General features: G+C 35.3%; 1 protein-coding gene across 3 annotated transcripts in view; it reads left to right on the forward strand.

Moving 5' to 3' along the window:
• Positions 1-13,497, forward strand: part of NLGN1 (neuroligin 1) — a 400,485-nt gene extending 386,988 nt beyond the window's left edge. For all 3 annotated transcript variants that reach the window (XM_074878520.1, XM_074878519.1, XM_074878521.1), the window contains 3 exons: positions 3,010-3,222; positions 7,835-8,624; positions 9,622-13,497. In XM_074878520.1, coding sequence (XP_074734621.1) covers positions 3,010-3,222; positions 7,835-8,624; positions 9,622-10,444 — 1,826 coding nt within the window. In that variant the 3' untranslated portion in view covers positions 10,445-13,497. The remainder of the gene's footprint in view (positions 1-3,009; positions 3,223-7,834; positions 8,625-9,621) is intronic.
• The last annotated feature ends 396 nt before the right edge of the window (positions 13,498-13,893 follow it).

Consider the following 13,893-nt stretch of genomic DNA (forward strand, 5'->3'; position numbering starts at 1 on the left):
ATAATTTGTCTAATATATAGATGAATGAGGAGAATATTACTAATGCTTCCTATTTTTTTTTTTAATTTTTTTTTTTATTTATTTATTTTTAAATAAACTGAAAGCTCCCCCTTCTGGCACGTTTCCTGAACTGAATGAAAGGTTCCTGATAACTACTTTTAGCAATGGGAGACATTTCCTCTTTTGCTCTTTTTAAGGTCCTTTTCACAAAGATTCTTTAAAAGTAGTATATTTATAGTTTCCCAAGGATTTCCCATTTCCCCATCAAGCTTCGGAGCTTGATGTGAACTCATTTAACAGCAGGGGATTGCCCTAAGGCTTTGCCTATAATTTTAATCTGTTGCTTTTCCAGGCAAAGACTTACTCACTTCCCACTTTGCTGCATATTATAGAGTATAGATTCTATACAGAGTATAGAAAGCAACTTTTTCAGAAGGTCTGAGTGTTAGTGTTTGTTTTCCTTCAGGGCGATCACTGTATCTCAACCATAACCTATTTTCCTAATAAATGCCTTGGAATCACTTTGAGAATCTACAGGATCTTTTTGAACCAACACTCCAGGCTCAGGGAATCTGCAAGCCAGGAAAAGGAAAAAAAAAAACAAAGAAGGACTTGTTTAGGGCACAACTTTGGTAACTGCTGTAACTGCTCTCATGTCATTGCTGTCTGTGTTTTGCGATCCCTTAAATCAGTACAGTCACTTATGTGCTTAATATGATGAACTGATTTGTCACTGATTTTCCACAGTCGTGTACTTATGCAAAGGAAGGGAAGACTTTCCCAGCGTGTGCAGCCACAGGATCCTGTAGTTCCCATAAATTCCTACATTTTAATTTTGTTACAGTCACTAGTACCATCCCTCAACTTCAAGCAGGCTGACAAAGGCAGTGAGACTGGTTAGGAAGCTTTCATTAGATTTGCTATTGTAGGTTCAAAGGCATCATCTCTCTGTGTCCTTAAAAACTATTTATGGGGGACAACATTTTACTGGAGCGTGAAGACAGGAATGAATACTCCTGTGCAGGAAGGACTATACTGGGGCCATCCTCTCACATAGATGTGCACACCAGCCCCTCTGGCTATACAAAAGAAAACAAAAGAGAGTGAAACAGAGTAAAATAGCATCATATTCATCTCAACTCAGTACTGAGCTGTAACAGTAAAATAAGAATGAATTAATTATATTTATGACTTCCTTTCTGGACTTTCCCTGAATATCAAGGTGTTATTTTCTTCTTTGGAAGTGATGTTACTTTGCTTTTCTGTGCAGTTAAGTAGTAAATGTGGCACATTTTAGTTGTAGAATAGTAGTTATTTTAAAGTCTAGTATGAGAGTAACAATTTACTATGACTACAGTGAATGAAGTATGCCCATTAGACTTGGTACATTAGGTCTGGAAGTGGGAGAATTGCTGGCCTGGCACCTTATGCCACTTTCCTATTCCCTCTCCATGGTAACAAAAATCAGGATTGACCTACACAAACAAAGCTGCTCGCCCTAAACGGAGCATAGCTCAACTATGGAGGCAGCGAGGCCAATTAGCTTTCAGTGCAGTTTACAGCAAAGAAGGTCGGCTAGTATAAATATCTACACATATGACAATACAAAATGTAAGCTTGCCATTTGAAGTCAGATCAGAATAATAATAAAGTAACAAATGACATATTCATTATATACATGAGTATAGGTACATGCATGCACCTATCTCTATTCTTGTTAACTCCTTACTTTATATATGTATACACACACGTGTCTGTCTTCTTAGAAATGTCTCAAAAGCTGCTTTTATTGTCATAATGAAAGACTAGGACTCCTTTGAGAGCCATTTCTCTGAAAAACTACTGTAAATGTCTTTTGAGTAGGCTGTCTGCACTCAAGAGAGTTAAATCAGTAGAACTTTGACGAGACTAGAAAACCCACTAATATCTAATTACTGTGGAAACAATTGTTGTAATGGTTGCATTTCTCTATGAAGCATGTACTGAAAAACAGTTACACTGTCGATTTAGTGAGCATTAAATCAGTTTGATATGCAAATGTAGGTGAAGGGCTACTTCATAAAGCTGGTATTATTTAAACATTTGTTTATTAAGCTGAGAAAATTAGAAATGTCAATAAATGGGATCCAAAAGCAAAGCCATGTCTTTTATCAACAGAGACTTTCTTCACAGTTTTTATTGTCCACCTTTTAGAGTCAGTGGGCTCTAATTATAAGAGGAACAGCAATACTAAATATGAGGGTACTGCTGGGAGTACAGTGTAAAACAGTTGTTCTTGCACCCGACGTGTTCCATCGTTATTCTTCCAGTATGACTAAAAAGGAGCAATTCTTGTGCTCTCTGGATTACCCCTGAGCTCTTATCTTTTTGATGTTAAGGGGTCATGGAAACAGCTTAAATTGTCCTTATCCATTTAATGCAGATTCAATTAACTCAGGTTAATGACTATGGAACAGAGCTCAGGGATTTGAGAGCTGCTCACATTGTTCAACCTGGCTGGTCCTGTGACATAAGCTGCATTTTTGGGCGGAGATTAAAGGAGAAGATAGTGTGTTGCCGGGACGTAACCAAACACAGTCCACAGAGAAGTGTAACCGTTGTCTCTCAGGCATGCACAAATCTCATGGCTGCATCTAAGTACAGAAGTGCAGTACTCAGTTGACCAAATCACTTACAAAATGACTGCAGCATATCTGTTTGCTAAACCTTTACTCTTTGGAAGTCTTTGGGAGTAATATGCTCTGACCTGTTAAGACTTATATGAGTATTTTCCCTGGGATGTATTTTCATCTTCCCTTCATTAATATATTATGGCTAAAAGAGTGAATACCAAAGAATTTGTTTCAGGAAGAGTGCAAAATTGCAGATTGTTGTCCAGTGAATACAGAAAATTATGTAGTTGTGTAATATTTAATGGTATGTACTTTTGAAATCTTACTTAGAAGTTTGTGACAGGATTACTCAGAAGTGCACTTTCTAACCATTTCTTTTTTTCATTTACATTCACAGGATTTTTGAGCACTGGGGACCAAGCAGCAAAAGGAAACTATGGCCTCCTTGATCTAATTCAAGCTTTGCGATGGACTAGTGAAAATATTGGGTTCTTTGGTGGTGACCCACTAAGAATAACTGTTTTTGGATCTGGTGCAGGCGGTTCATGCGTCAATCTGTTGACTTTATCCCATTATTCTGAAGGTAACCGTTGGAGCAATTCAACCAAAGGTATTATGCAGGTTGCAAATTTTGACAATTTTGGTGTCTGCATGCCACCGCCATTAGTACTATGTGATGCTCTGTATATTCTCTTTGTTCCTATGAACTGTTGAGTTCAGCTCAATGTTAAGCAAACTTTTTAAAGGCTGTACAAGCCACCTTCTCCCTCAGCTCTTCTCTGCATGTTTAAATTTTGGGTCACTTTCTTCCTTTTCCTATGGAGCTTTGTAGAAACACTTTATAGCAGACTGCTGAACAGCATTTTCTCAGTGCATCATTTTTGTCTCTTTCCTTTCCTACCTAAGGGTGTCCTTTTTGGAAAACCAGTCAGTCATGCTCACAGTAGATGAGGTCATCTATATTCAGACAGTCATGAAAGGCATGTTTAGTTTCCCACGAGGAGCAGAATTTAAAGAAAACTAAAATGACACAGTTTAAATGACACAGTTTCTCTTTTCAGGCTAACAGCTGAAATGCTTAAAACTATTATTTTCTGTGAAGGAAACAAGTACCTAGTTCAGAAATCTTTTGTCTGAAACTGCATGAACTTCACTTGCTGTCATCTAATAAAAGAATGGTTGAATGTTTTGCATGCATGATCCAAAATTGTCAAAGCATCCAAGTTGCAAATGGATATTCTACTATATGTTTTTTCCTATTCCATAACTAACACCTTTTCTCTCTAGTTGAGGCAGACAGCAGGAAATTAAAACCATGCTGTTTGAGGCACTCAATTTTTTTCCTTATGATTTTTGCCCCACAGTTCCACACAGTTTCTCTCATTTGCATGGCTATTGCTTATTGATCACATTACTCTTGTCTTACTGTTCTCACACATTTTTATCTGTATTGTTTAGTTTTACCAGGGACATCACATTGTGCCCTGTGCATAAAATCCTCCACTAATTTATATTGCTGTATCTCCATGGGGGACTAATTGGCCAATCATAAAAAAGAAATAATTCCACTGACATTAAAAGAGCTGCATTTACCCAGAGTCATGATGCAGAGTCCACTGAGGTCAATAGAAGTGACAGATTCTTTAGATCAGGCCTTTACACTATTTTAAATGAGAGAAAAATATAGCTTTTACAAGAAAGGTCTAGTGGAAAATAGACTGTAGTTTAAATTCTAGTCTATTTCCACAGTTTGATTTTTAATGTAATCTTTTTTTCCATAAGTACCTGCAGTTAAACAGGACGTATTTATAAACTGACCTATAAGAACAAGATGTAAGCATTACTTCATTACACTGTAATCTGAGGGTCACACTGCACCATCTTTTTTCATCAGAACTCACAAAAATAACTTTTGTCATAGATGATTTAGCTTAAGGTTGGATGTGGAGACCTGTTTTTTTCTCCTCTAACTCTTACTTGATATTCATCTTGATCTTCTTGATGTAACATGACATTAACGTGAAATGCCACATTTACAATATCTGGTCAGTTTTGTGTTGATCATTATGAGCAAATTTTGCCCTGTCATATTCTAACAGAATTCTGCCAGGAGCAGAATTTGTTTAGTGAAACTGATGGCGTAATTTGCCAACATAGCAGATCAAAGGATTTGGGAGGGGACTGAAGAATGCTTACAGATGTATACTTAAAATCCAATTGTAAAAGTAAATTTTTGAGGATTTCTTTTATAAAAAAAGCAAAACCATGCTTTATTGAAATTAGGATTAAACAGAACAATGTGCCACACCCCCATGTCTGTTATGTTTCTTTTGGTGATGGTTAGATCTGCCATTAAAATAAAAATTGGGCAGTTTCAAATAATAAAAGTTATTTCAAGTTTTCAAACATTTTCAAATATCTTAACATTTTCAAAAAAACTTTTGTTTCACATTATTAACCAGTCTGTTTCATAAAGTGTAGATTCTGATGCTCTTTGCTTCCTTCATTTCCCTTTGAAAAGATCCCTTGGTAGTTGAGAGGAAGCATTCAGTCGGTTTCAAGATGGTGCTGTTCACAGCTGCCCATCTGCAACTGGGCAGAACAGGACCCATCTTTAGAAAGTGCTCTGGAAATGTAGATGAATATATGCAAATTATTATTATTTACTTTGGTGAGACTTTGAATAGAGTCACAAAATCATACGGTCCATTGAACATTTAAATATTTCCATCACTCTGAAACCCATAAACTATAATAATCATACACATTATCAGATAAAAATGTAGTTTTCCATCCTGTGTGATACCAATTTCTGCCAGGATTATGTGGCAGAATGAAAATAATTTTTCATACTCTTGTTCATTTTTCACCAAATGGTTTGAGAGGAGAAATATTTCCGTAAGCATTCTTCAGCAGGAGAGATGTTTAGTTTCATTTCCTAAGATAACTTTATGGCCAGAGGATTTGACCGCTTTTACTTAATCCAACATTTAATGTTTATGTAGCACTTAGCAAGCCATAGTGTTTATATCAGCATTTTCTTAATACGTAGCTTACACTTTCTGTCCTTGTTCAGAGATATTTAATAAAGCAATAAAAATAGATTTACACAATATGCAAAAAAGAAACATTATGAAGTATCGTGAAATACATCTTTGTGAAAATTCAGTTTTGTCATTTAGTTACATTTATTACAATGCTTGGATCCTCTGCGGTAATTCCACTGACTTTGAGCTGATTTATACTAGCTCAATATCTGACCTTGTAAACATGCAAATATATTTTTACCTGCTTTATAGCTCAAGTTCTTTCATATTTTTTACTCATATCTTACAAGGAAATAATATCTTGGATATGACTTCTCATAAATTTAAGGGGAGGCTTGAGTTTACATATTTCAGTCCCTACACCTATCTGATTTTAAGACTTTTGGATTTGGACCTAATACAGTCTAGAATGATTTTAAATTCCTCAGAAGCTTGTAAAATATTTTTCACCGGCAACTGATTCCAACTAACTTCTGAGCGTACAGGGTCTGGTACTGCAACAGCGGCTGTAAAGATATGTTTCTGACTTGATTTAGAGGCTATGAAAGTTTTTTTATCTATAGAAATATGTTACTTATCAAAGTAAGAGCCATCTTTTGCATTATTGGAAGAAAATTCTGAGGTAAGATAAGCACCTTAACTCCAGTTCCTTTAGTTGGAGTATCCAGCTATTCATCAAGCATTATACCAAAGATACATTCTTGCAAAATTAAGTGAGTGAGGCCAGATGTCACTTCCAGTCCCTCAGCAAGTCTGCCAAAGTCACTGCAATTACTCCAGGTGCCTATCGGCATAAGTAAAACCAAATTTTGACCCATATGTCTTAAATCAGCATAGCTTATATATGCTATAGATCATTTTGTATTACCCACAGTGACCTATAGGATGTAGGGTCCAGTAGAAAATATTTTCCAGTAATTAGTGCAGATGTTTTGTCTTTTGTCTGAAATGAACTAGAAGCATTTCCATGAAAATGTAAAAAACCCAGAAAGATGACAGTTACCTAAATACAGTATAAGTTTTTGAATTAGGGATGAGCATTATTTTATACAAGGTTCAGACTCAAAATCTCTTCCAGAACGTGAACTACCATCCTCAAAGGGAGCAGGAAAAGGCAAGGCCCCAACACAAAGGGAGCCAAGAAGTATTGGGACAAGGGTGGAGGTTTGATTGCATTAAAGCCAATATCAAAAAAATTGGATTGATTAATTGACTACAAGGGGGCGAGGCTTTCATCCATGATATACTCAAAAATGCTTACAGAAGGGGGAGGAAAATGTCAATTTAAACATATTTTGTTATTTCTGTGAGTAGAATTCCTGGTCCAGAGTGCTAGTTAAATCAGCATAAATTCAAATTAATTGCACTGAAGTCTTTGGGATTTGCTATAAGTTTATATGCAGCGCCAGATCATATTCTCTCTCTCCCCTAAATGAATACCTGAACGTATGTTTAAATCTCTGAATTACAAAGCTAAATAATGTAAAATATATTATTTCCCTTTTTATGTAAGTGTGATTACTATAAACCTTCATTAAAAAAGCTCCTTCCAAGAAAGGATCTTGACTCTTAAACACTTATAAATTTAATAGCTGCTTAGTACCTTCTCGTCTGTTACTCCAGAATATAAACTTCTGCTGTGATACACAATTCAGAAGCACTGCACCCCTCAGACGAACTTTAATCCAAACAAAACATAAAAAAACGGTATATTAGGTTCATTTAACACATAGTTGTATGCACACATGCTGCTGACGGCTTGAACAATATCCAGAAATTCAATCCAGTTCAGATACTTGTTGGCTGTTACTCCAACCTATAAATTGCTTTAACTTTAGGAATTTCTTTCAAGCTAATAGTGTTATCCTACATAAGGTAATGCCACTTCTTTTTCTTCCTGAGGTGTTTTTTTTTTTTTTTTTAAATCTGTTCCTCAGCTGGACTGCATTGAGGTAGAATCATTTGCTTCAATTTCTGCGCATATTGCATTTATTTTTTATACATTACCTGTAGGTACAATGACAGATCTCACCATCTTATGTGTTTAAGTACTATTAGGATTCAAGTATCTCTTCTGTTGAAGTTTTCTATTGTTTCAAAGAACTCCTTTGAATCTTTCAAGTATGTAGCTGTTTCAAGGTCACTTCAGTAGTTTTTAAATATTTCTCCCCACAGGACTTTTTCAAAGAGCAATAGCTCAAAGTGGAACAGCTCTCTCCAGCTGGGCAGTTAGTTTTCAGCCTGCAAAATACGCCAGGATGTTGGCTACAAAAGTTGGTTGCAACATGTCAGACACTGTAGAATTGGTAGAATGTCTACAGAAGAAGCCTTATAGAGAACTTGTCGACCAGGACATTCAACCAGCAAGATACCATATAGCCTTTGGACCAGTAATTGATGGCGATGTGATACCTGATGATCCTCAGATACTGATGGAACAAGGAGAATTCCTCAATTACGACATCATGTTGGGAGTTAACCAAGGGGAAGGGTTAAAATTTGTTGAAAATATTGTGGATAGCGAAGATGGCATATCAGCTAGTGATTTTGACTTTGCAGTTTCTAATTTTGTTGATAACTTATATGGATACCCTGAAGGCAAAGATATATTGAGGGAAACTATTAAATTTATGTACACGGACTGGGCAGATCGACACAATCCTGAGACCAGAAGGAAAACACTGCTGGCTTTGTTTACTGATCACCAGTGGGTTGCACCAGCAGTGGCTACAGCAGATCTTCACTCAAATTTTGGATCGCCTACATATTTCTATGCCTTCTACCATCATTGCCAGACAGATCAGGTACCTGCATGGGCAGATGCAGCCCATGGAGATGAGGTCCCTTACGTACTAGGAATCCCCATGATTGGTCCTACTGAGTTATTTCCTTGTAATTTCTCAAAAAATGATGTCATGCTAAGTGCGGTGGTGATGACGTACTGGACAAACTTTGCAAAAACTGGGTGAGTACCAGACAATGAATAGTCTTGTATACAAACTCAGGATATAATGATGCAGTGTTTTCCCTTGGTTATCTCCCTTGGGAATGCCTCTGTACTTGTATGATGAATAAGAGATTAAGAATTGGGTTGGATATTTATGTTTATTGTAATGTCCCTCAGCTCACACATTCTAGCAAAAAGAGGGAGAAAATATCTTCGCAAATATTCTGCATGAAGAAATTTAAAAAATACTTTGTACACAAAAGTAATTAAGGGATCCCCAGAAAAGTGCAAAACTAAGCATTTAGCATATATGTATAGTTAAAAATGGTTACATTAGTAACTGACTTTACCCCAGCACTGGTAATATTTTCAACCCATGAGACAGAAAATTACATATATATTGCATCATATATAATACAGCTTATTTTAACAATGTATTTTGTTTTAAATTGTCACTTCCAACCATAAAATATGTGACTTTAAACTTCAAAAGTTCTGTCATTTTCATTAATTCTTCCTTCACTGGTAGTTCAAAACGGTTTTCTACCTTCAGCCATTGGACTCTAAGTCACTCTGTGTTATACTGATTTATGCCCTGCCATGGTCTTTCACCTCTGGAAGGCCACAGATGCTGCATATGAACAGAAATGCTGAGCTTTGTGAGCTTTATGTTACTAAAAAAGAAAAGCAAAGCTTAATGTCTTCTCACGCTGGTCTCTCATAGACATTTGTCCGCATTACCACATTGCTGGCGATCTGTCCTCAGTGGCAAAAGATTTCAGTGTGAGAGACACTAGCATTTTGGGAACTAGGGAAGTTGCTGAAGTCTATGTAAAAGAAGGGTTCGTTTGCATAATGCTGTTTCTAATCAAGTTTATTAAGGCCTCTAATTTTAGGAAATAGCATTCTGCTCTGTCCAAGGACAGACTTAGACATTAAGCATAAAATGTTAATTATGTTAATTTTGTAATTCTTTTTGAAATACTATGTAACATTGGAGATTATTTTCTTTTAGTGACCCAAATCAACCAGTGCCGCAAGATACAAAATTCATCCATACAAAACCAAATCGTTTTGAAGAAGTAGCATGGACCAGATATTCTCAGAAAGACCAACTGTATCTTCACATTGGATTAAAACCACGAGTTAAAGAACATTATAGGGCCAATAAAGTGAACCTTTGGTTGGAACTGGTACCTCATCTGCACAATCTTAACGACATTTCACAGTATACCTCTACCACAACTAAAGTGCCATCAACTGATAATACTTTCAGACCAACAAGGAAAAATTCTGTTTCTGTTACTTCAGCCTTTCCTACAGCCAAACAAGACGATCCCAAACAACAACCAAGCCCATTTTCAGTGGATCAAAGGGACTATTCAACAGAATTGAGTGTTACTATTGCAGTTGGTGCATCTTTGCTGTTCCTGAACATTTTGGCCTTTGCAGCATTGTACTACAAAAAAGACAAGCGGAGACATGATGTTCATAGGAGATGTAGCCCACAACGTACTACTACCAATGATCTTACCCATGCACAAGAAGAGGAGATAATGTCCCTCCAAATGAAGCACACTGACTTGGATCATGAATGTGAGTCCATCCATCCACATGAGGTGGTTCTTAGGACCGCCTGTCCCCCAGACTACACGCTAGCTATGAGAAGGTCTCCTGATGATATTCCCTTAATGACACCCAACACCATCACAATGATCCCCAACACTATACCAGGGATTCAACCCCTACACACATTCAATACATTTACCGGAGGACAGAACAATACTCTGCCCCATCCTCATCCCCACCCCCATTCACATTCAACAACCAGGGTATAGCCAGACAAGACTAAACAAACTTTATTTTTTGATGGATTACAGTAGGTGATATTACTGAAGATTACTTGGCTTTCAACCTACAAGACTCTTACTATTTAAATATGGAGGAATATTATGTGAATATACATATCAAGAACTTTTGGGGTTTTGAAAAAAATGAATTGTACATATATCAAATGAACTTAAGAAAGAAACAAAAGAAAAAACAAACAAACCCAACTGTTTGCAATTGCTTGAAGCAGTTGTCCTGAATGATACTTTTTCATTCACATTCAAGTATTAATTTTTTGAAGATTTAAGTTACATAATGGAATTAGGCATGTGCAACACAAACAGGAAAGAACTATGACTGAAAATTTTAAAAACCTATAAATATGCACAAGGGACACACTAATGGAATGTCAGATAATTTTCACCAATTTTTATTTGGACCTGTTTTCTTGTGTAGACCATATTTACATATTTGAATAAGTACACAAAGCACCAATGCTGTTAAGGCCTTAGAAAGGGGCTCATGCTGAAATCTGCCAGTCAAAGAAGTTTTACAGCCTGGCAGGTACAACATTATCACATAAGTGCTGTCAGTATAAAAGTTGTGGGAATAAAGGAAACTGGGTATTTTTAGCACGATGTGCATGATAATTTATATGCTTGGTGGCTGTGCTGCTGATTAAGCCGTAATTAAAATTCTTCTCATCCCATTGGAGTTTTAATAGAAGCTTTCTCCGTCGATTGGCACAACCTAAAGAAGTTTTTTAAAGGGGCAAAAGTAATTACAGTAAAATATTTCATGGTAGCTTCAGAAATAGAATGAATTGCAACAGTTCTTAAAGGTATTTATGGCATTCTAGTTATACAGTGGTGAACCCTCATTGGTACGAATCCCAGACAAAAAAAATCTATATTATTAACGTTCTTTTTCCTTTCCACCTAAATAATTTCTAACTTTAACATAACTATAACTTTAATGGAATCTCCTTTGATGAAGAATTTATAATTTGCTGTGATTTAGTTACAATATATTTAGTTCAAATTGTAAGGTAAAGTGTGTCCAAGAATTTAATTGCAATGATATTTTGCAATAGAAAAATGCCCCAATATTACCGCTCTGATTACGCCTTTCAGTTTATTCTTCAAACTCATGTTGCATGTTACAAAGTTTACTTATAATACTTTAATATAAAGTTATTTCCCTTTTTGCTATACATTAACTTTGCCATTCAAATGAATTCTCTAGACCAGATGGCAATAGTGTAGAGAAAGAGGGTACGTAAGAATGAGGAGAGAGCCAACAACTGGAAATTTTATGATCTGAATACTACATGTGTTTGTGTGATTTGAAATGAATGTTCTAAAATCACAAGAAATTTTTCATTCCCCTGTTGCTTTCCAGTAATTATATACCACAGTCCTTTCAAAATGTTTGTATATGTAATCAGATGTACATTTATATAAAAGAAATAATTGAGATGGACTTAAGAGCACATCCCTGATAAATACTTTCTCTCTTACCTGTACTATATTTCTATTAGACTAAAGTTATGTGATTTTTTTTTACATTTTTTCAAATTACTAGCAATTTTGATAGTTTGTAAGATAATGCGAAGAACTTTCTCTGACAAACTAACTGCAGTAACAGAAACATTTCTTTTCAGTTACTCTTTTTCAAGAATGAAAGCTTATTACACACAAAAATTGTATACTACTTGATGGAAAATTACTTTGTACTTCTTGGCCATATTACTGGTCACTGAGTGAAATAAAGATAATCTGGATAACGAATATTATTCCAATGCTAAGAGACCTGATATTTGCTCATTAAAGAGCTAAAATGTTTATTGCTGTTTTGTCATTTTTTAATGAAGTAATGGTAACTGTCTCAAATAAAGAGTAATATCTTAAGACCAGTCTGGTTTTTGAAGACATGAACATGCCTTCTACAACTAATACAACTACATAATTATGGGACAGTCCCACCTACAGCCATTTCTTGCAGAAACACTGACATTGTGACTATGATTGTATTACATGCAAATCTCCCCTAGTTTTCAGGAATAAGGTAAAAGTGCAAATATCAATACCGAAAAAAAGCCAAGGAACAGGCTTAATTGAAATAAATCTGCAGTATTCTGTGATGGGAAAACAAAACAGGTTGGGTTTTTTTTTGGTGATTGAACTTTCATAAAAGATTGCTAGGAAGTTCAAAGTGTGTTTGCTAAGATCAAGCACAAATGTTAAATCTGAAGTTGAAAGCAAAATAAAGTATTGCAATTTTAGTCATTTTATTTAGCTATTAAAAAAAAAAAAAAAACAACACCAAAAAACACCAAAATCCATGTATTTAATTAGTGCTTGTTACAGTCCCCAGTTTTAAATTGAACTCTTTTGGTAGAAGCATAAAAATTAGTCTTCAAAATCCAGGGCGGTCTGTGTGCAATTTCTGCCTGATGTGGTTGTGCTTTTAGACTGTGACCTGCCAATGTAAACCAATAAAAAGAATTGTCTGCCATCTGATAATTATTGTTTAATAGGAAGATTGTATTTTGCTATGTTGATGAAACAAAAGAAAAAAATACAAAAATATTGATGGCCATAAAACAAGATATTCATGAAATATGATTTTATGTGCTTTTCTTAACTTTATCAAAACCAAAATAACTTTCTACTATAGTTTATTTGTGGCCATATATCTATATATCTCTATATATACAGTATCTGGTAATTGTTTACTTTTATTAGTTACAAAATAAACGATTTAGGTAAACCAAGCATGACACTACACTTTATTTCTGTCAGCCAACAGTATTTAAAATGTGAAAGATGAAGGCAACAACACAAATTTTATCACTCCTGTTTGAAAAAAAGAAGTCTATTCCTGTGATGCAGATACTGTGAATGATATTTTAGTGGCTACTTCATAATCACATTACAGCAGCTGGCTTTCCAAAAGTAAGATGGTGTCCCACATTTTAACACAACATTAAGAAAGACCAAGAGATGTTTTAAAGCTGAAACAAAATAAAAGTATAGGAAATGGTTTTGGAATATCTTCATTATGCTTCATGAAATATGTTTGTTCATTTTAAAATATTTATCTGTTTGATTTGTTTTCCACGGTAGCCTACAAGAAAGCAAAACTGAGTGTGATATTTCATTTCTTGTATCATCCTTGGACCAGATTTCCAATAAAATTAGGATATCAGTCAGTCTTTGAAGTTCAGTAAAAATATAAAAAGCCTGCATTTATTGCTTTCACACTTTTGTAAATATGTTTGCAGACGTTTTTAAGAAAATGTATTCTACCATTTTAAGAAAAAAATAACAATGGAATCATTGTCTCGTTTATCTATTAAAATTACAGGCAATATAATGTGCTGTGCTGACATTTCTAGGAGAAATAAAGCAGATAAAAACGTATTTTGCTCAATGGTATCTCAGTTGGTTATACG

Source organism: Strix uralensis, chromosome 9, assembly GCF_047716275.1.
Source record: "Strix uralensis isolate ZFMK-TIS-50842 chromosome 9, bStrUra1, whole genome shotgun sequence".
Classification (NCBI taxonomy): domain Eukaryota; kingdom Metazoa; phylum Chordata; class Aves; order Strigiformes; family Strigidae; genus Strix; species Strix uralensis.